Below are 21171 nucleotides of genomic sequence, written 5' to 3'. Positions count from 1 at the left end.
AAAAAAAAAAAAAAAAAAAAAAAAAAAAAAAAAAAAAAAAGCATTTCATAACTGAATTTTGCCTATCATTAAGTTTCATTTAATGCTAGATCCCAAAATGTATTTATAGACTATTTCTTCTTGTCTTAGAATTATCTTTCCTACCTATATTTCAGGCAAACTATTATATATTCTTTGAGATTCTCCTCAGGCATCTACCTTCTCCATAAACTTTCTTTTCCTACCATGTGATAAGAAATTTTCTCTTCTTTGATTCCACTGCATCCTCCACATACCTGCCATGACAGTTTTCCATTCTTTGCTTGTCTGTTTCTCCAGGAAACCAAAAGTTCATAACCTTTGCTGTATATTAAAATCAAGTGGAGAACTTGATAAAAATACTGATGCCTGGGACAATATTCAGAGATTATGACTGAACTGAAGTGGGGGTGGGGCATCAGTATTTCTAAAAAACCTCCCCGGTGATGAAAACAACTGCATTACATTGTTTTATTACATACTGCATATTCAGATTGTGACTACTCAAAGGCAAAGACATTGCCTTATTTATACATATATTTTCAGTGCATGAAAAATAAGTTGGCCAGGCGCAGTGGCTCAAGCCTGTAATCCCAGCACTTTGGGAGGCCGAGACGGGCGGATCACGAGGTCAGGAGATCGAGACCATCCTGGCTAACATGGTGAAACCCCGTCTCTACTAAAAAATACAAAAATCTAGCCGGGCGAGGTGGCGGGCGCCTGTAGTCCCAGCTACTGGGGAGGCTGAGGCAGGAGAATGGCGTAAACCCGGGAGGCGGATCTTGCAGTGAGCTGAGATCCAGCCACTGCACTCCAGCCCGGGCGACAGAGCGAGACTCCGTCTCAAAAAAAAAAAAAATAAGTAAGCAGGAAATAAATGTTTGGTTAGTTAAATTAAGACAGTTAAGGTAATTCTTTAAAAATAAAAAACAAAAAGAGGAAGAAAAAAAAAGAAAGGAAGAAAGAAAAAGACAGTTAAGGTATTCTTTAGACTCATCACATTGACTATGTAATCCTGCCTGACAAGAGCTCTATAAGAGAAGCAGATGATATATAATTTATTGAACCAGGCCTAAGGCATTTTTGGAGAATAATAACTTTCTGTACTAAAAACACCGCTTCAATACTTTACAATTATTGTCACATTTAATCATAATAATCAACATGAAACAGCTTGCCTTTTGAGAGTGCCACTTTGCTCTTGTCCCCAGGACAGGTATTAAAAGCACCTTTTTCCCTTTCAAAAGTGTGCAAATATGATGGAAATTTATGGTTACCTTAATCAACCAGTTTTTAAATAATGAAAACTGGAGTAAGGTCACACACCTGCTTATTTAACCTCTTACACTGAAGGTACTTAACACAGTTGTTACAAAAATTAACATTTTGAGAATCAGAAATTAAATATTGGGAGTGAAGAGAAACTGAATGTTTTTTTGTTTTTTTTTTTTTTGATACAGGTCTTGCTGTGTCATTCAGCCTGTAGTGTAGTGGCGTGATCATAGCTCACTATAGCCTCAACCCCCTGGGCTCAACTGATCCTCCCACCTCAGCTTCCCAAGTAGCTGGGACTACAGGTGCAAGTCACCACACTTGGCGAATATTTTGCATTTTTTTTGTAGAGACAGGCTTTCCCCATGTTGCCCAGGCTGGTCTTGAACTCCTGGGCTCAAGTGATCCACCCACCTCAGCTTCCCAAAGCTGGAATTTAGGCATTATCCACCACACCCAGCCTCGACATTTTTTTTTGAACAGGATGTCTTTCGAGAAAACTCACTGATACATACTAAAAATTACCAAAGAATTCTGATCAACTGGATTTTATTTCAGTTACTCAAAGATTCCACAAGTGACTCAAACTCTGACCACGCATTTGGATATGGAGATCTCAAATGATGTGACTGTCAAACCTCTATTCACCATATTTCTTTTTTTGAGAGAGGATCTCACTCTATGGCCATGGCCTAGGCTGGAAGGGAGATCATGGCTCACCACAGCCTCGACTTCCTGGGCTCAAGTGATCCTCCCACCTCCCAAGTAGCTGGGACCACAGGCGCACACCACCACACCTGGCTAACTTTTTGTATTTTTTTTTTTTTTTTTTAATAAAGATGGAGTTTTGCCATGTTGTCCAGGCTGATCCAGATATCCTGGGCTCAAGTGATCCACCTGCCTCGGCCTTCCAAAGTGTTGGGATTACAGGCGTGAGCCACTGCACCTGGCCAATTCTTCATATTCCAGAGCACAAATTGCCAAAATAATTTAATCTTATGAGGTTATATTCCCTTTCTTTGCTATCTTACCCTTACTTGTCTACCTTGTAATTAAAAGTACAAGTCTTGGGAAATACCCACAGGATTTTGGCTACAAAAATAAAAGCTGTTGCTTTATTTTTTATCTTAAATTTCATGAGTGATTTAAAATTTCATGTTATATGCTCAAGTGAAAATATTCTAAACTTTGTACTTTTCACATAGAATTTATATCAAGTCAGATGTTTTAGACAAATGACAATTGATGAGTTATTTATATAAAGCCATACATATTTACTCTAAGGTTAAGTGAAAGGAAGGGTTAACAGTTCTGAAGTTAGCTTTTTATTAATTATTTTTATTTTTATTTTTAGATAGGATCTTGCTCTGTTGCCCAGGCTGGAGTACAGTAGCAAAATCACAGCTTATTGCAGCCTCAACCTTCCTGGCTCAAGCAATCCTCCCACCTTGACCTCACGAGTAGCTGGGACTACTCCTCCCGCTTTGGCCTTGCAAATTGTTGGGATTATAGGTGTGGGCTGCTGTGCCCAGTCAGGTATTTTTAAAAATTATGTATTTTTCATAATATAGATATAAGCATATGTTCAATTCTTTAAAACGTTTCTCTTATAGTACCTTAAAAAATGAAAAAATTGGCCAGGCACAGTGGCTCATGCCTATAATCCCAGCAAACTGAGAGGTCAGGGCAAGTGGATCGCTTGAGCTCAGGAGTTTGAAAGCTGCCTGCGCAACATGGCCAAACCCTATCTCTTACAAAAAGAAAAAAATACAAAAATCAGCAGGGCATGGTGGTCCAGCTACTTGGGAGGCTGAGGTGGGAGGATTGCTTGAGCCCAGGACGCAAAGCTTGCAGCGAGCAGAGATTATGCCACTGCACTCCAGCCTGGGTAACAGAAGAAGACCCTGTCTCAGAAAAAAAGAAAAAAAAAAAGGAAAAAATTCATTAAATATCTTTAAATGGTTATGTTTGATCCCTTTAACATTAAGAATTCTTTAAAATAATAACTTCTCATGTATCAACTGACACAAAAAATCCAATATTTGCTGTCCTCTACTTTTTGTGTATAGCTCCATGAGTATTAAACTTAGATTGTTCCACACCTTGTCTGATCAGGAAAAAAAACAAAACAAAACTTAGATTGCTACGCAACTATACAAATCTGCTTCCTTTTCTGTTCGAGTTTTAAATTATTTATATTTCCCTAGATAGGGTATACTGAACTTCTATCCAATAGATTCAGAAAAAGAAACATTCAAATTTATGACATAACCATGTTGGCTATCATTTTCATATCAATATAATGGATAACATTAAAATACATAACTAAGTGGTTTTAAGTATTACAGCACAAAGTGTGCAATAAAGAACAATTAATGTTAAAGGTAACAAAGAGCTCAAAGTAGCAAATTTTCTAAAAGGAAATTTAGCAAATAATTTTAGCTATTTATTATTATAAATAACTCTTATACCCTAAAAGTTGTTAATTACAGATCTAAAAGGAACACTCCAGGTTATCATCAATTTATGGTAGAGACGATATTAAATACCATACATTTAATGAAGATTCATTACGTATTAAATTTGAATTTTTTTTTCATTTCTAGTGATCAAACCTAGAGAGGCTAGTGATTTGCTGAGACTGAAATTCAGGTCTCCTATCTCATAATGGCTTTTTTGTTTTTATTTTAACTATAATGTATTTCAGGTGTCCTGGTTCCAGTTGAAACACGACAGTGATAACAACAGAGTCTCTGACAACAAAATGTATTGTTATAATGCATTGTTTTTTATTATAAAAGCTATGATTAGGGATGACTTTTGAAGTATCTATCTTCTTTCTTTAAAATACACATTTAATACATGCTTACTACAGAAAAAGTAAAAATTATAGATAAACAATAACAAGCAGTTTTTACCTAACAATAACCATTGTTAAAACTCTTAGTGTTAGGCTGGACATAGTGGCTCACATCTGTAATCTCAGCACCTTGTGAGGTTGAGGTGGAAAGATCACTTGAGGCCAGGAGTTTAGTACCAGCCTGAGCAGCATAGCTAGACCCTATCTCTACAAAAAATTTAAAAATTAGCTGGGCATGGTGGTGCATATTTGTAGTCCTAGACACCCAGGAGGCTAAGGTGGGAGGATCGCTTTAGCCCAGGAGTTCGAGATTGCAGTGAGCTATGTTCGCACCATCACACTCCAGCCTGGGTGACAGAGCTGTCTGTTTTAGAGACAGACCTTGTCTCTAAAAAGGCAAGCAAACAAAAAAGAACAGATGTTGTCCATCCTGGATATTTGACTAACCCAACTAAACATTTCATTTTTAAAAAAGAACAGTATCAGCCTGGCATGGTGGCTCACACCTGTAATCCCAGCACTTTGGGAGGCTGAGGCGGGCGGATCACTTGAGGTCAGGAGTTCGAGACCAGCCTGGCCAACATGGCGAAACCCTGTCTCTACTAAAAATACAAAAATTAGCCGGGTGTGGTGGTATATGCCTGTAATCCCAGCTACTCAGGAGGTTGAGGCACAAGAACCGCTTGAACCTGGGAGACAGCTGCAGTGAGCTGAGATTACGTCACTGCCCTCCAGCCTGGGCGACAGAGCAAGACTCTGCTTCTAAAAGAAAAAAAAGTGTTTGGTAGGGACTCCAAAAGGAGGGAGAGAGGGAGGAAAGGGCTGAAAAACTTCCTGTTGGGTACAACGTTCACCATTTGGGTCACAGGATCAATAGAAGCCCAAATCTTGGCATCACACAATATACCTTTGCAAAACAAATCTGCTTATGCACCCCTTGAATCTAAAATTAAAATTTAAAAAACCTAGAAACAATGACCAACCCAAAAATTACAGCACACCCTGCCTCCCAACAAAATAAAATAGTGTTTGGGACTTCTAGAAATTTATCTGTGAAGGATCAGGTGCTGGAAGCAAGAAATTTGAGAAATAGAAACCAACATTTCTATAGCTATGAAATAAGCAAATGAAATAATATGAGAAAAAAATTCTAAAAATGTTAAGTTGTTAAAGACAAGAAAAAACCTGATATGACCCATTAGAAACTAGAATTCCATGAATTCCTCCACCTCTTTTTCTGATCTTTATCTCCATGATAATACATAATTCATTCATAGATGCCTCATGAGACACCACGTTGGATGCTAAAGGTAGAGTTAAAACACATAGTTGCTGTTCTCAAGGAACTTGGAGTCTAGTATACTTGACAGATAAGGAAAAAAGCAATTGCAATTTAGGATAAGTGGGGAAGGGTTACCTCACAAGTCTTGAGAAAGAGAAGATGGGGAAGGTAATGAGGCTTTGAGGGGTTAAGAACATCTATAGTGAGTCTTGAAGAATGAATGGGATAGTTAAGGTAAAGAAAGTGAAAAGGACATTCCAAGTAAATGTTATAGCATTTGTAAAATTATGGAGGTAAGAAACCCTTTGCATTGGAGGAAACCTAATAATTCAGTATGGCATCATATTTGTGTTTTGGAAAGTCTATTAAACAGACTGAATACTGGTGGAGCAGTGTCAAACTGGAAGTTGGCTACTAATTAAGATGCTATCACAATAATCTAGTCAGATATGTTGCAGGCCAGAGCTAAGGGGGTGTCAGTAGGGATAGAGAGGAAGAAAAGTGAATGGGTGTGGCTGCAAATAGTACAGGGTCCCTGTGCTGCTGCTTTGGGAACCGAATTGCATTCTCAAAACACAAAGTCCACTGTGAGTCCTAACATACTGATGGGAAAGAAAAGCAGAGTTTAATATGTAAATACAAATGGCACCTGGAACGTTTAAGTTCACATAGTTCCTAGTCACTGGTTCTTCAACAACACTTAGGAGCTCTCCTTGGTTTCTGCAGTCACATTGCTGGTTTTGACTCAGTGATAGGAGAGACACAGAAAAGATTGTGAAGGAAAATAAAAGTGAGACTGGAAGGAGGAAGAAATTTTATTTTGATTATTATACTTGGCTATTGTGATTGCTGGAAACTTTCTATGAAATATGTGACTACTACATTAATACTTCATAAACTATCATGTTGATATTTTCACAAAACAAAGTCAGAAGACTTACAATATTTTCTCATTTAGGCTCCAGGTAAGTTTGCAAATGATTAAAAATTATAAAATTGACTGTCAATGTCATAAAAAACAAAGTATTAAGAAGACAACATTTTCCTTACCAGAATGGAGTGCATTCCCATGTAAATTCTACTTAGGCAAACTAGAGAACACCAGCAGGGAATAAGAATCAGTCCATATATAATAGGATACTAAAGGGGAAAAAAAGTAAAATTAGTTAAACAAATTTAAGTTAGATATAAACAAATAAAAGACAAATCAAATCACTATTCTGTAAACTCCACTAAAACAAGAAATTTGTGTTTTTACTCCCCATTATATTCCCAGCACCTAACCCTGAGTATGGCACATAGCAGACATTCAAGAAATACTTTTGCACAGATGAATGAAATCTCATGTGTCTACATTCTTTATTGTGGGAACTGGCTCATTTCTGCTTCTACAATGAAGATTCAATCACTGGCATGGTATAGAAGGAGGAGGACAGGTAAGAGACATACTTTTAATATGGCCGCCAAAATGAAAGGGCCTCTGGAATAGTACCTGAATCTGGTCCATGATGTCTTCAGTTGTCTGGGGAGGAGTATTGGCATTATCTCCCTCTCACTTCATCAGTGACTGCTATCTGCAATTTATATTGCTATTCCCCTACCTTGTATTCAGTATTCAACACTTTGTACTTAGCTTTTCACTTTCGCCCATCGACTAAAATTTCAAATAGTCCCCTTACTGAGAAAAATTTTCGTGGAATACTAGGAGCAGAAATCATAAAAGGGAAAAAGCATAAACAGAAAGTGTAGACAATTCTTGGTATCAATGGCACTAGTGGAAGAGTTGGCTGTGAAATGTCCTGAGATTGGAGGGAAAGAGGAAAGGATGGATGGGCATGGTGGTAAGTTTGTAAAGGGAAGAAGGGAGGGCACATTTGGGGCCGTTTATGCCTGATGACTTCAAATTTCTCAATGAAACTGGAGCCAAGGTGGTTAGGGAAGTTGGGTTGAAATAAAGGAGCAAAGGAGTTAAGTAAGCTTGTAACAAGAGTAGAAAATATTTAGTACACAATTGTTGTTGTTTGGTGGTTTGTTTTGTTTTATAGAGAGACAGGGTCTATGTTGCCCAGGCTGGAGTACTGAGGCTATTCCCAGGTGTGATAATAGCATACTACCACCTTCAACTCCTGGACTCAAGTGATCCTCCTGCCTTGGCCTCCTGAGTAGCTGGAACTACAGGTAGAGTTGTTTTTGTTGTTGTTGTTGTTGTTTACATATCTACTACATTTAACATGGTCCCTGACTTTCTCCTTGAAACTCTAAATATCCTTGATAGTCATAGCTTCATACTCCCCTGGTTCCCCTTTCACCATTTTTTTGTTGCATTTCCACACAAGAGCGTATCTTCCTCTTTTTGTTCTTTAAACATTAGTATAAAGGATTCTGTCCTTAGTAGTTAGTCTTACCTTTTCCTTTCTTCTTTTTTTTTTTTTTTTTTTTTTTGAGACAGGGTTTTACTCTGTCACTGAGGCTGATGTTCGGCAGCACAATCATGGCTCACTGCAGCCTCAACCTCTCAGGCTTAAGCGATCCTCCTGCCTCAGGCTCCCAAGCAGCTAGGACTACAAATGGGATCTCAAACTCCTGAGTTCAAGCGATCCACACACCTTGGCCTCGCAAAGTGCTGAGATTACAGGCGCAGTGAGCCAATGCACCTGGCCCCCTTTCTTATTTTTTAACTACTACTAGGCATGCTGAAGACCTACCCATTTCCCTGGGTTTAAGAACCATATATCCAACTCTGCACATTATCTCCACCTTGAGGTCCCTATGGCGGTAAACCCATTTACACCTCAAACCAAACTCATGTCCTATCACCCACACTTGTTCCTCCTCTGATATTCCCTATTTCATTTAGAAACACCAAAAACCATGTAATCCAAATGAGAAACATGAATTATCCCAAATTCTTTCCTTAGCCATTGTATCCAACCAATAATCAAGTTTTACTAATTTTACATTCTAAATATTCCTTGGGAGAATAATTATATTCTTTTCTGGGAGCATAAGTTTCTATTCTTGCTAGAGGAGGCACTAAATAATAAACATAAAAGTATGCAAATGATATGATATGTAAATATGTATAAGTTATATAAAATATATAAATCATATAATAAAACCTGATTGGTAGTATGGAAAAAATAAAAAGAGAACATATGTTGAAGAAATAGTGATGCTCATTTATTCCTTGTGCTCCTCCTACATTTTGGATTCACTTACATTAGTGTCATGCAACTAATTTTGGTCAGTGAGCTGCAGAAAAAAGTGACTTATGCCACTTTCAATCTTCCTTTGAACTCTCTCTTTCCTATATATGTGACCCTGGGAAACCACATGTTGAGATGCATCACAAGATGGCAAGCTTCCATCAGCCTAGGTCCTTGTGGGTCAAAGTGGAAAAAGCTGTTTGCCAACGCATAATGGATTTGTAACACAAGAATTTTTTTTTTTTTTTTTCCGAGACAGGGTCTTGCTCTGTTGCCCAGGCTGGAGTGCAGTGGCATGATCTTGGCTCACTGCAACCTCCACCTCTCAGACTCAAGTGACCCTCCTACCTCAGCCTACGGAGTAGCTGGGACTAGAGTTGTGCCACCACATCCAGCTAATTTTTTCTTTTTTAAATATTTTGCAGAGACAGGGTCAACCATGTTGCCCATGACTGGTCTTAAATTCCCGGGCTCAAGCGATTCACCCGCCTTGGCCTCCCACAGTGCTGAGATGAGAGGTATGAGCCACCACTCCTGGCCAAGATACAAAATTTTGTTGTGTTAAGTCATTGCAATTTGGGGATTAAGTCATTGCCACCATATAAACAAGCCTATCTTAATTAAAACAGAAATAAAAATAGGGTCGAGTTTCAGAGTGCAAATGGGGCAGGTTACAGTATTAAATAGAAGATAGTCAGCATAGGCTTTATTGAGAAGTTGAGACTGAGGCGAGACGGAATGGAGGTGAGGTGAGTATACTTGCCAAGCAGATTATCTGTGGGAATAGCATATATTAGGCAGGGGAATCAGTGAACAAAGTATCTGATCACCAAGTATGACTAGCAAGGAGGCTAGCTGAAGCAAGGAGGCTTGCTCTCTCTACTATGTGGCCATAGTAGAGAGAGCAAGTAGAAGAGGTTAGGGAGGTAATGGGTGGCCAGATCAAGTAGAGCCTGGGAGGCCACCATAAGAAATCTGGCTTCTACTGTTAAATGGGGAGCCACTGCAGGGTTTTGAGTAAAGCTGCTATGTAGAGATTAAATTTTAAGAGAGCAAGCTGAAAACGGGGAGACCAGTTAGGAGGCTGTTGGTATAATCTGGGTGAGAGATAACAGTGGTATCTGTCTCTACAGCAGGGACTTGAACCTTTAAAGTCTTTAAAAATCTTTAAAATCTAATTTTTAAAAAGCAGTTGACAGCAAAAAAAAAAAAAAAAAAAAGGAGAACCAAAGGAAAAAAAAATCAACTTAAAAAAAATCTTCCTATGCTTCCTTCTCTTTTTTAACTTGGACCCTATAAGGAAGTAAAAATGTACAAAATTACTGATAAGAGTTCTTTATACATAACAGACTCAAGAAAAAATCACCTATAGAGTCTCAGAAGCTAGAGCTGAAGGTAGGGAGGGGAAAGGTAGAGCTTTTCAATAGGAGCAATGAAACCAAGTATGACTTAACCCACATTTATTCAATTTTACTATGTCCAAGGTGTTTAAAAAGGAGAGTTGGAATGTTCTCAAACCTGGGAACCTCAAGAAGCTGAGGCTTTCTTTTCCTCTGCTCCATGGCACCTTCAGATTTCACTGGGATGAGGTGATTAAAGAAAACAAAATAAGTCATTTTTATTGACTGACTTTTTTTGGTCATTAGTCTCTACCTTTATGATAGGTTCTCTAGATTTTTTTATGGAAAAAAACATTTTGGGGCCAAGCACGGTGGCTCATGCCTATAATCTCAGCAGCACTTTGCGAGGTCGAGGCAGGTGGATCACTTGAGATCAGGAGCTCAAGACCAGCCTGGCCAACAGGGTGAAACCTCGTCTCTACTAAAAATACAAAAATTAGCCAGGTGTAGTGGCGTGCACCTGTAGTCCAAGCTACTTGGGAGGCTGAGGCATGAGAATCACTTGAACCTGGGAGGCAGAGGTTACAGTGAGCTGAGATCATGCCACTGCACTCCAGCCTGGGTGACGATGTGAGACTCTGTCTTTAAAAAAAAAAAAAATTAAATAAATTTAAAAAAAAACAAAACATTTTGGGGAACACTTGATCCAGTTTTGACATGACTTTCATATTTACTCCCCATTGAATAACAGAATTCTGAACTTTTAAGTGTCAAAGTAAAGAATTTCATCAGTAAGCAGACAAAAAAGATTACAGATCTTAATGACTAAAGGAAGTAACAAATTAGATAAAGTGATATTTCTTTTTTTTTTTTTACTGTGCCTAATTTATAAATTAAACTTTACCATAGATACATATGTACAGGAAAAAAACCAGTATATATAGGGTTGAGTAACATCCACAGTTTCAGGCACCTACTGGGGGTCGTGGAACATATCTTCTGCTGATGAGGGGGGCTACTACATCCCTATTCACAGATGAAGTGATCCTAAAGATAGAAAATCCAAATAATCCATAAAGAAAACATATTAGAATTAATAAATGAATTCAGCAAAGTTGCAGGGTATAAGATCAACACTCACAAATCAGCTGTGTTTCTATACACCAGCAATAAAAAAATCCTAAAATGAAAGTAAGAAAAATAATTCCACTTTCAGTAGCATCCTAAAGAATACAATACCTATACCTAGGAATAAATTTAACTAAGGAAGTGAAAGGTTTGTCCATTGAAAACTATAAAACATTACTGAAAGAAATTAAAGACCTAATTAAGGCCAGATGTGGCTCACACCTATAATCCCAACACTTTGGGAGGCCGAGGCAGGCAGATCACAAGATCAAGAGATCGAGACCATCCTGGCCAACCTGGTGAAACCCCATCTCTACTAAAAACACAAAAATTAGCTGGGCATGGTGGCGTGTGCCTGTAATCCCAGCTACTTGGGAAGCTGAGGCAGGAGAACTGCTTGAACCCAGGAGGCGGAGATTGCAGTGAGCTGAGATTGCACCCCTGCACTCTAGCCTGGCAACAGAGCGAGAGCGACTCTGTCTCAAAATAAAAAAAAAAAAGGACCTAATTAATGAAAAGACATCTCATGTTTATGGATTAGAAGACATAATACATTAAAACTTAGTATGTTAAGATAGCACTATTATCTAAAGTGATCTATAGTCAACGTAATCCCTATTGAAGTCTCTCTTTTTTTTTTTTTTTGGTTGGGGGTGGGGAGTGGAGTCTTGCTTTATCACCCAGGCTGGAGTATAACCTAGCAGTGGTTCAATCATAGCTCACCATAGCCTCCAACTCCTGGACTCGTGCGATCCTCCTGCTGCAGCCTCCCATGTAGCTGGGACTACAGGTGTGCACCACCATACCCTGCTAATCTTTTAATGTTTTATAGAGATGGGGGTCTCATTATGTTGCCTGGGTTCAATGCCTGGGCTCAAACTCCTGGGCTCAAGTGATCCTCCCATTTTAGCCTCCCAAAGCACTGGAATTACAGGCTTAAGCCACCATGCCCAGCCCTTCTGTCAAAGTTCTAATTGCATTTTTGCAGATACTGAAAAGCTGATCCTCAAATTTATATGGAATTGCAAAAAGTTCTGAAGAGCCAAAACAATACTAAAAAAGAAGAACAACGTGGAAGGACTCATATTTTCCGATTTCAAAATTTACTATAGTATTCAAAACAGTGTGGTACTGACTTAAGGTCAGACATACAGACCACTGAAATAGAATTGTGGGCCCCAAACTAAAGCCATATATCTATGGTTAACTGATTTTTCAATAAGAATGTCAAGACCATGAAATAGGTAAAGAAGACCGGGCACGGTGGCTCAAGCCTGTAATCCCAGCACTTTGGCACGCCGAGACGGGCGGATCACGAGGTCAGGAGATCGAGACCATCCTGGCTAACACGGTGAAACCCCATCTCTACTAAAAAATACAAAAAACTAGCCGGACAAGGTGGCGGGCTCCTGTAGTCCCAGCTACTCAGAAGGCTGAGGCAGGAGAATGGCGAAAACCTGGGAGGCGGAGCTTGCAGTGAGCCGAGATCTGGCCACTGCACTCCAGCCTGGGCGACAGAGCGAGACTCCGTCTCAAAAAAAAAAAATTATTAGTTTTATGTAAGTTTTACCTCAAGTTAAAAAAACAAAAACAAAAACAAAAAACCCACAAAAATAAACATATCCAGAATGTGACCACTTCTAACGCTACCATTATTATCTGTTATTATCTGCTCTAAGCCACCAGCAATTCTCTCCTGCTTGTATTACTATGTGTCTGGCACATAGTAGGCAGTCAATTAATACTTGTTGAATGAAGTAAACATAAGCCTTCAGCCTTCAGCCACCAGTCTTACCATATTATATTCATGAAAACATGGTGTCAAAGGCCAAAGTATCATTCAGTTCCTGGCCTGAAACATGGGCTGTGTTAATCCTTAGTTCTAACAGCATCTGTGAAACCCACCATAATAAACTGCAATCTGAAAATCCTTTTGAGTAAACTTTTTTTTTTTTTTTTTTTGAGGCGGAGTCTTGCTCTGTCGCCCGGACTGGAGTGCAGTGGCCGGATCTCAGCTCACTGCAAGCTCCGCCTCCCGGGTTTATGCCATTCTCCTGCCTCAGCCTCCCGAGTAGCTGAGACTACAGGCGCCCGCCACCTCGCCCAGCTAGTTTTTGTATCCTTTTGAGTAAACTTAAGAAACAGAATCCCAGCACTTTGGGAGGCTGCGATGGGTGGATCACCTGAGGTCCAGAGTTTGAGACCAGCCTGGCCAACGTGGCAAAACCCTGTCTCTACTAAAAATACAAAAATTAGCGGGGCCTGGTGGCATGCGCCTGTAGTCCCAGCTACTTGGGAGGCTGAAGTGGGAGAATCACTTGAACCTGGGAGGTAGAGGTTGCAATTAATGAGATCATGCCACTGCACTCCAGCCTGGGCGACAAAGTGAGACTCCTTCTCAAAAACAAAACAAAACAAAACAAAAACAACAAAAAAACTGACCTATATATAATCATTTAATGTACACATTAAATGAGAAAAATATAATTTAAAACATTCTCAATCTATGGTTTTGACCTATTCGCATCTGATGTCAGTGTTATTACTGTTTCTCTTTTGAACTCTTAAGTTACAAAGAATCAACTTAGCAACTGAACTCACCACACACACATTATAATTAAAAACATATTTTATGTCACACCTGTAATCCCAGCACTTTCGGAGGCCGAGGTGGGCGGATCATGAAGTCAGGAGATTGAGACCATCCTGGCTAACACAGTGAAAGTCTATCTCTACTAAAAATTTAAAAAAAAAACTTAGCCGGGTGTGGTGGCGGACGCCTGTAGTCCCAGCTACTCGGGAGGCTGAGGCAGGAGAATGGCATGAACCTGGCAGGCGGAGCTTGCAGTGAGCCGAGATCACGCCACTGCACTCCAGCCTGGGCGACAGCGAGACTCTGTCTCAAAATAACATAACATAACATAACATAACATAACATAACATATATATTTTATATCAAAAACCATAATAAGGGAAGTGCTATTTACTACCATACTAGTTGATATAATCTTACGTTAAAAAAACAGGACCCGTGTTCCAGTTCCTATGAAGGAAAGGATCTGTGATGAAAGAGCAAGGCTTGCAACATGTCAGAGCTACAGACAGGCCCCAGCATTCCAGATGATGAGGAAGAAATTCCTGATTCCCTCTCCAGAAACCAATAAATATAGACTTCCAGGCAGTTTCCAAGTCATTAGTACCTCTTCACTATCTACTGATTTTTTTTTTTTTTGAGATGGAGTTTCTCTCTTGTTGCCCAGGCTGAAGCGCTATGGCGCGATCTCGGCTCATCGCAATCTCCACCTCCTGGGTTCAAGCGATTCTCCTGCTGGCCACGCTGGTCTTGGACTGCCGACCTCAGGTGATCCGTCTACCTTGGCCTCCCAAAGTGCTAGGATTACAGGCAAGAGCCACTGCACCAGGCCCTTACTGAAGTATTTTTTTTAATGTCTTGGATAATCCAGCCTCATCATCTTCGAGGCTCGAGAAAACTTCTCCAATGTCTTGTGTGGATTTTGTGCAGATTTTTTTTTTTTAATCCCTATTCAAACCTCCAGGGTTGAGAACAAATCTAGTCTGTGGTGACAACAGTTGTATAGCTGCCTTGGCACTCAGGAAAAAGTGAGTGTGGTAAGCTCATTAAGTACAATAATTTTCAAAATGCAAAACGCATTATAATAGCAAACTCAAATTCTGCCTTTTCCACAGTAGTAAATTTAGCAATTCTGTAAGAGCTTAGTTTCTATTTTATAAAAAGTCAGAACTAGGGGGACTATCTCTTCCCCCCATTCTTCAGTCATAGCAATCTAACTGACCTTTCTCTTGTTCCTGATACATATTTGTATCAGAAACTCTCTCCACTTCTTTTCTATTCCTACCTAAGCCAATCTTTCTTTTTTTCTTGGTACTCACTGGCTATAGCAGCAATCCTTTTTTTTTTTTTTTTTTCTTTGAGACGGAGTTCAAAAAAAGATGGAGTTCTTGTCCCCCAGGCTGGAGTGCAATGGCCCCATCTCAGCTTACTGCAATCTCCGCCTCCTGGGTTCAAATGATTCTCCAGCCTCAGCCTCCCGAGCAGCTGGGATTACAGGTGCCCGCCACCACACCAGGCTAATTTTTTTTGTATTTTTAGTAGAGATGGGGTTTTGCCATATTGGCCAGGCTTGTCTCAAACTCCTGACCTCAGATGATCCGCTCGCCTTGGCCTCTCAAAGTGCTGGGATTACAGGTGTGAGCCACTGCGCCCAGCTAGCAAACTTTTATTTCTGACCATTAATTTGGCTACACCCTTTTTTTAAGCCAAAATTCAATTCTAGGCAGACATAGGAGAAATGAATATGAATTTATAATTTACTGAGAGGTTAATAATTTTTATTTGACATACAATTTACTACATACCAGGTGCTATTCTAAAATCTTTATAAATATTAATCCATGTAATCATCAGAACAACTGTATGGGGTATCTATTCTAATTCACCTCATTTCATAGATGAAACTGAGGCACACAGGGGTCAAGTTTTTGCCCAAAGTCAATCAGCTATCAGGTTATGGATCTGTGATTCAAGTACAGGAAGTCTGATTCCTGAGTCTTGAGCTCTTAACTACTATGCTATGCTGCCCTTCATATATAAAGTTGTTCAAAGTGTGTTAATTTCTTTTATCCTTAGGATCAAGCAGAGTATCACTCAAATATTTTTTAAGTTTTTCTTAGAATGAAGGCTAAATAAAAATTTCATTTAATTAGAGGTAGAAGAGATCTTAAAGATATTAATTCTGGCTGGGCATGGTAGTTCCACACCTGTAATCCCAGCACTTTGGGAGGCCAAGGTGGGTGGATCACCTGAGGTCAGGAGTTCGTGACCAGCTTGGCCAACATAGTGAAACTCCGTCTCTACTAAAAACACAAAAAATTAGCCAGGTGTGGTGGTGGAGGCCTGTAATCCCAGCTACTTAGGAGGCACTTGAACCCAGAAGGCAGAGGTTGCAGTGAGCTGAAACTATGCCATTGCACTCCAGCCTGGGCAACAAGAGTGAGACTCCATCTCAAAAAAAAAAAAAAAAAAAAAAAAAAAAAAGGCCTAATAATTCTATCCTTCTCTCTTTACAGTTAAAGAACAGACCTATGGATGCTAAGTAACATTTAGTATTATATTCTAGTGACCTATTCTAATTATTTTTCCAATTTATCATGCTTCTTACTTTATACTTTTATCATTACACAAATGGGTAACAATTTTAAGTTTGTCAGGGGTTTCCTGGCTTCGGTTTTCGTTTTCATAGAGAATGTTGAGCTGTATCTGTGGCATTTATGTATTTCCTCTAATAAGAATGTTTTTACTGAAATTAAATCTGTAGATCTTATAAAGAGAGTAGAAAGTAAAAATTACAAGTCCTTCACATTATTTTCAAATACATAAAAATGTACCAAACTCAAAACAGATCACATGACATCCTAGATGTTTTAAATTTCATACCACTATCTAATCTTTTCACTGCACATCCTTGATCACAAGAAAATTTATTAAACGTTTCCTTCAGTTACTCTACCAAAGGGCTTTTATCTTTCTGATATACTTTTCTCACTGTTATACATAGTAAGAATTACTTTGTATATTTTAGCATGTTCCATTTACATTCATTGAAGATAGTAAATTAAGTCAATAAAATCACTTGCAATTAAAACAATTATAAAAACTGTCTTTAATACAATTTAAAATTTTCAGAGTAACTTAAATACGGGAGGCAGGCACAGGAAAGAATTTCTGTTCAATTCTAGGAATGAATAGTATATATGTAAACAGATGACAATAATAGCACATTAAAGATAGACATGCCTTGTTCTCATACATTACTAGTGTAATGAAAACCGATACAACCTTTATGGAAAGCATTTTGTCAATACACAGAAGAGCTCTGAATGTTCATATATATTAACCCAGCAATCCTAGAATTCTATACTAAGGACATAGAAACATGGGTAAGGATTCATATTTCTAAATGTTTGCCATAAAATTATTGATAACATACGATAATTATAAATCAAATTTATTGGTTATAATGTAGTAGTTAAAATATGAGTTTATAGAGCTATATAGACCTATCACCATTTACTTCATGCATTATATTGGAACTCCAAATACATAGATAACGGAAACCAATTCAGATTATTTTAAGAAGGAAAAAAGGAGATGTATTAAAAGGATAGAGAGTGTCTCGCAGAACCCTAAGGTGGGATGAGGCTAAGCTTGGAGAAGAAACCACAACTATAAACAGAACAGTCATAGGACCATCTTTTCTTTCTGTATTTCCACTTCATTTTTCTTTTTCTGCAGACCAGCTTCTCTGCCTTTCAGTCCACATGACAAAGGCTTCTGAATTTACTTCCTCATTGAGAAAACCAGCTCAGACTCTGTACCTCTTCTCAAATCCTAAGGGACGAGATCATGTAAAGAAAATACAACTTCCCTATAGGTAGGGGAGCTTTTAGAGAGTTGCAAACTAGGCAGACACCCCAAAAGCTACTTCTTCAGTTGCAGGACCATGGGCTAGGGCTAGTCACATAATCTCTTTACATCTCAGTTTCCTCATCTATAAATGGGGATACTAAGACCTATAATAATCATAACCCTACAGTATAAAAGCTATTTCATAGGAATATTTTTTAAATTTCCTTAAGATTTTATTATTTCATTAAGATTTTATTATTATTATTATTATTATTTTTGAGACAGAGTTTCGCTCTTGTTGCCCAGGCTTGAGTGCAATGGTGCAATCTTGGCTCACTGCAAACTCTGTCTCCTGTGTTCAAGGGATTCTCCCACCTCAGCCTCCCGAGTAGCTGGGATTACAGGCGTCCACCACCACACCTAGTTAATTTTTTGTATTTTTAGTAGAGACAGGGTTTCACCACGTTGGCCAGGCTGGTCTTGAACTCCTGACCTCAAGTGATCCGCCCACCTCAGTCTCCCAAAGGGCTGGGATTACAGGCGTAAGCCACTGTGCCTGGCCATTAAGATTGTTTTCTAGGAATTTATATTCCTAGAAAAATTCATTACATAATGTATCACTCAAGGTTCTCCAGAGAAACAGAACCAATAGGATATGTGTATCTACATATACAGAGAAAAGTTTGTTTTAAGGAATTGGTCATGCAATTGTAGAGGCTGGCAAGTCCAAAATCTGCAGGGCAGGCCAAAAGGCTGAAGACCCAGGAAAGAGTTAATGTGTAGCTCAAGTCTGAAACCATTCTGTTGGCAGAATTCACTCTTCTCTGGGGGAGGTCAGTCTTTCTTCTCTTAAGGCCTTCATTTAATTGGATAAGACCTACTCACATTATGGAGGGTAATCTGCTTTACTCAAAGTCCACTGATTTAAATGTTAAACTCATCTAAAAACTACCTTCAGAAAAACATCTAGAATAGATGTTTTGATCATTTTTGATAAAAAATCTGAGGACTTTGGCTGGCCATGGTGGTCAAGGCCTATAATCCCAGGAAGGCCAAGGCAGGCAGATCACTTGAGGTCAGGAGTTCCAGACCAGCCTGGCCAACATGGTGAAACCACATCTCTACTAAAAATACAAAACTTAGCTAGGCGTGATGGTAGGCGCCTGTAATCCCAACTACTGGGGAGGCTGAGGCAGGAGAATGGCTTAAACCTGGGAGGCGGAGGTTGCAGTGAGCCAAGATCACGTCACTGCACTCCAGCCTGGGCAACAGAACAAGACTCCATCTCAAAAAAAAAAAAAAATCTAAGTAGCTTTACTCAAATAAACTGATATATAAAATTAATAATCACATATAATATTAAATAAAAATGATAAACTCCACATATAATGTGGTCCCAACTATTTCCAAATTGTAAGGAAATGAAAAATTAACATTAGCTTTTTCTTTTTTTTAAATTAAAAAATTTTTTTTTAATTTTTAAATTTTTCTAAGTCTTCTATAAATTTCAGTACTTATCTTGCTTGTTCTCTTAGCAGAATAACAATGTTAACTACTTTTCTTTTCTAGAAACACCCTCTCTCTTACTTTCACTTCTAGCTTCCCTCTGTACCACATTCTTTTTATGATACTGTCCAATCTACACCCCTCTCTTCTGAAAACTTCCCCCACTTGGACCCAGCAGCGTGGCCCTGGAGACATGCCCATCCCCTGTGATCCTCCTCCCTTGACCACAGCTACTACTTGGATCAGGAATGGACACTTGGCCCTAGGGAAGCAAAACCATTGGCTGTGCTGAGCCAATCAGATACTTTTTTCTAAAAGTAGCTGCAAATAAAGTCAGAAAGAGAGTCTCTACTGTGTGCTTGAACTTATAAAAATGGAGCTATGAGTGAGGCAGACGTGTGTGTATGAAAACAGAGAGAAGAAAGCAGCAGAAATAAGAGACCATGCAACCCTAAGAAACAAAGATTGAGAGTGGACCTTTAGTTCTGATAGGGGTCCAGAGTCTGGTTCCAGTCCCTCAGAAGGTCCAAAAGCACTTTCTTACCCTTGGCTTCCATGAGATGCCCCTTCTAGCCTTCAAATAAATGTCCTCTTTTTGCTTAAGCTAGTCCAAATAAGTTTTTTACTAGAACCCCCAGCACACACATAGACTATCCCTAAGATATAGTCTTACCTCTCAAACTGCTATTTTTCATATTCTGTTACAGGTTTTCTTCTGTTTTCTTTTGAGACAAGGTCTCACTCTGTTGCCCAGGCTGGAGTGCTATGGTGCCTTCAAAGTTCACTGCAGCTTTGACCTCCTGGGCTCAAGGGATTCTCCCATCTCAGCCTCTTTAGCAGCTAGGACTACAGGCATGAGCTGCAACATCTGGCTAATTTTTTTTTTTTTTTTGTAGCACCCGGGTCTCACTATGTTGCCCAGGCTGGTCTTGAACTCCTGGGCTCCAGCAATCCTCCAGCCTCGGCCTCCCAAAGTGCTAGGATTACAAGCATGAGCCACCACATCCAGACTGTTTCAGGTTCTTTTTACTCTATCCATTCTTTGAATATTGATATCTTTAAAGATTCTTTTCCTAGAGCCTCTGCTATTTGTTTTGAGAAGAGATCTCACTCCATTCCCCAGACTGAAGTGCAGTTAGCGCGGTCATGGCTCACTGTAGTTTTAACTTCCCAGGCTCAGGTGTTTCTCCCACCTCAGCCTTCCAAGTAGTTGGGACTACAGGCACATGGCACCATGCCTAGCTAATTTTTTTGAATTTTTCATAGAGAATGGGGTTTTGGCTGGGCACGGTGGCTCATGCCTGTAATCCCAGAACTTTGGGAGGCTGAGATGGGTGGATCACTTCAGGTCAGGAGTTCGAGACCAGCCTGGCCAATGTGATGAAACCCCATCTCTACTAAAACCAAATTAGGCATGGTGGCAGATGCCTGTAATTCCAGTCACTCAGGAGGCTAAGGCAGAACAATCACTTGAACCCTGGAGGTGGAGGTTGCAGTCAGCCGAGATTGTGCCATTGCATTCCAGCCTGGGCAACAAGAATGAAATTCTGTCTCAAAAAAAAAAGGGGGGGGGGGGGCGGTTTCACCATGTTGCCCAAGCTGGTCTTGAGCTCCTGGGCTCAAACAATCCATCCTTCTCAGCCTCCCAAAGTGCTAGGATTACAGACGTGCGCCACTGTGCCCAGCAGACCCTCTCTTCCTCTGTGTGTACTCTTTCAGGGTAATATTATCCACTCTCACCACCTCATATTGCACCTATATGCTGATGACACGAAACCAGTCCTGATCTTTCATGTATAGAACCATCTCCTGGACAGCTCCAGATGACTTATAGACACCTCAAACTCAACATACCTAAAACTGAAGTCATCTCCATGCCCTTGCCACTTTCCCCAAATCTGACCCACTTTCAATATTTGCTATTGCTATAAACCAAACTACTACTTCTCAGCTTGCCAAGCAGGAAACCTCAGAACAATACTTTTTTCCTTCTTACTGATATATCCAATTAGTCACCACGTTTTGTCAATTCTACCTCTTAATATCTATCAAATTCACCCATTTCTCTCTACTGTCATTGACACTATCTAAGTCAGGGACTTAGCAAAGCT

The 21171-nt window shown here is 39.5% G+C and overlaps 1 protein-coding gene across 1 annotated transcript in view; it reads right to left on the bottom strand.

The window, feature by feature from the left end:
• The window catches only part of SGPP1 (sphingosine-1-phosphate phosphatase 1), a 44482-nt gene that overhangs the window by 7167 nt on the left and 16144 nt on the right, over positions 1-21171 (bottom strand). Inside the window, exon 2 of the mRNA XM_023232082.3 lies at positions 6483-6572. Within this exon, the coding sequence (XP_023087850.2) occupies positions 6483-6572 (90 nt within the window). The remainder of the gene's footprint in view (positions 1-6482; positions 6573-21171) is intronic.

Source organism: Piliocolobus tephrosceles, chromosome 6 (assembly GCF_002776525.5).
Source record: "Piliocolobus tephrosceles isolate RC106 chromosome 6, ASM277652v3, whole genome shotgun sequence".
NCBI classification, from domain to species: domain Eukaryota; kingdom Metazoa; phylum Chordata; class Mammalia; order Primates; family Cercopithecidae; genus Piliocolobus; species Piliocolobus tephrosceles.
Note: the sequence above shows the minus strand (reverse complement) of the source record. Positions and strands in the feature narration are given on the sequence as shown.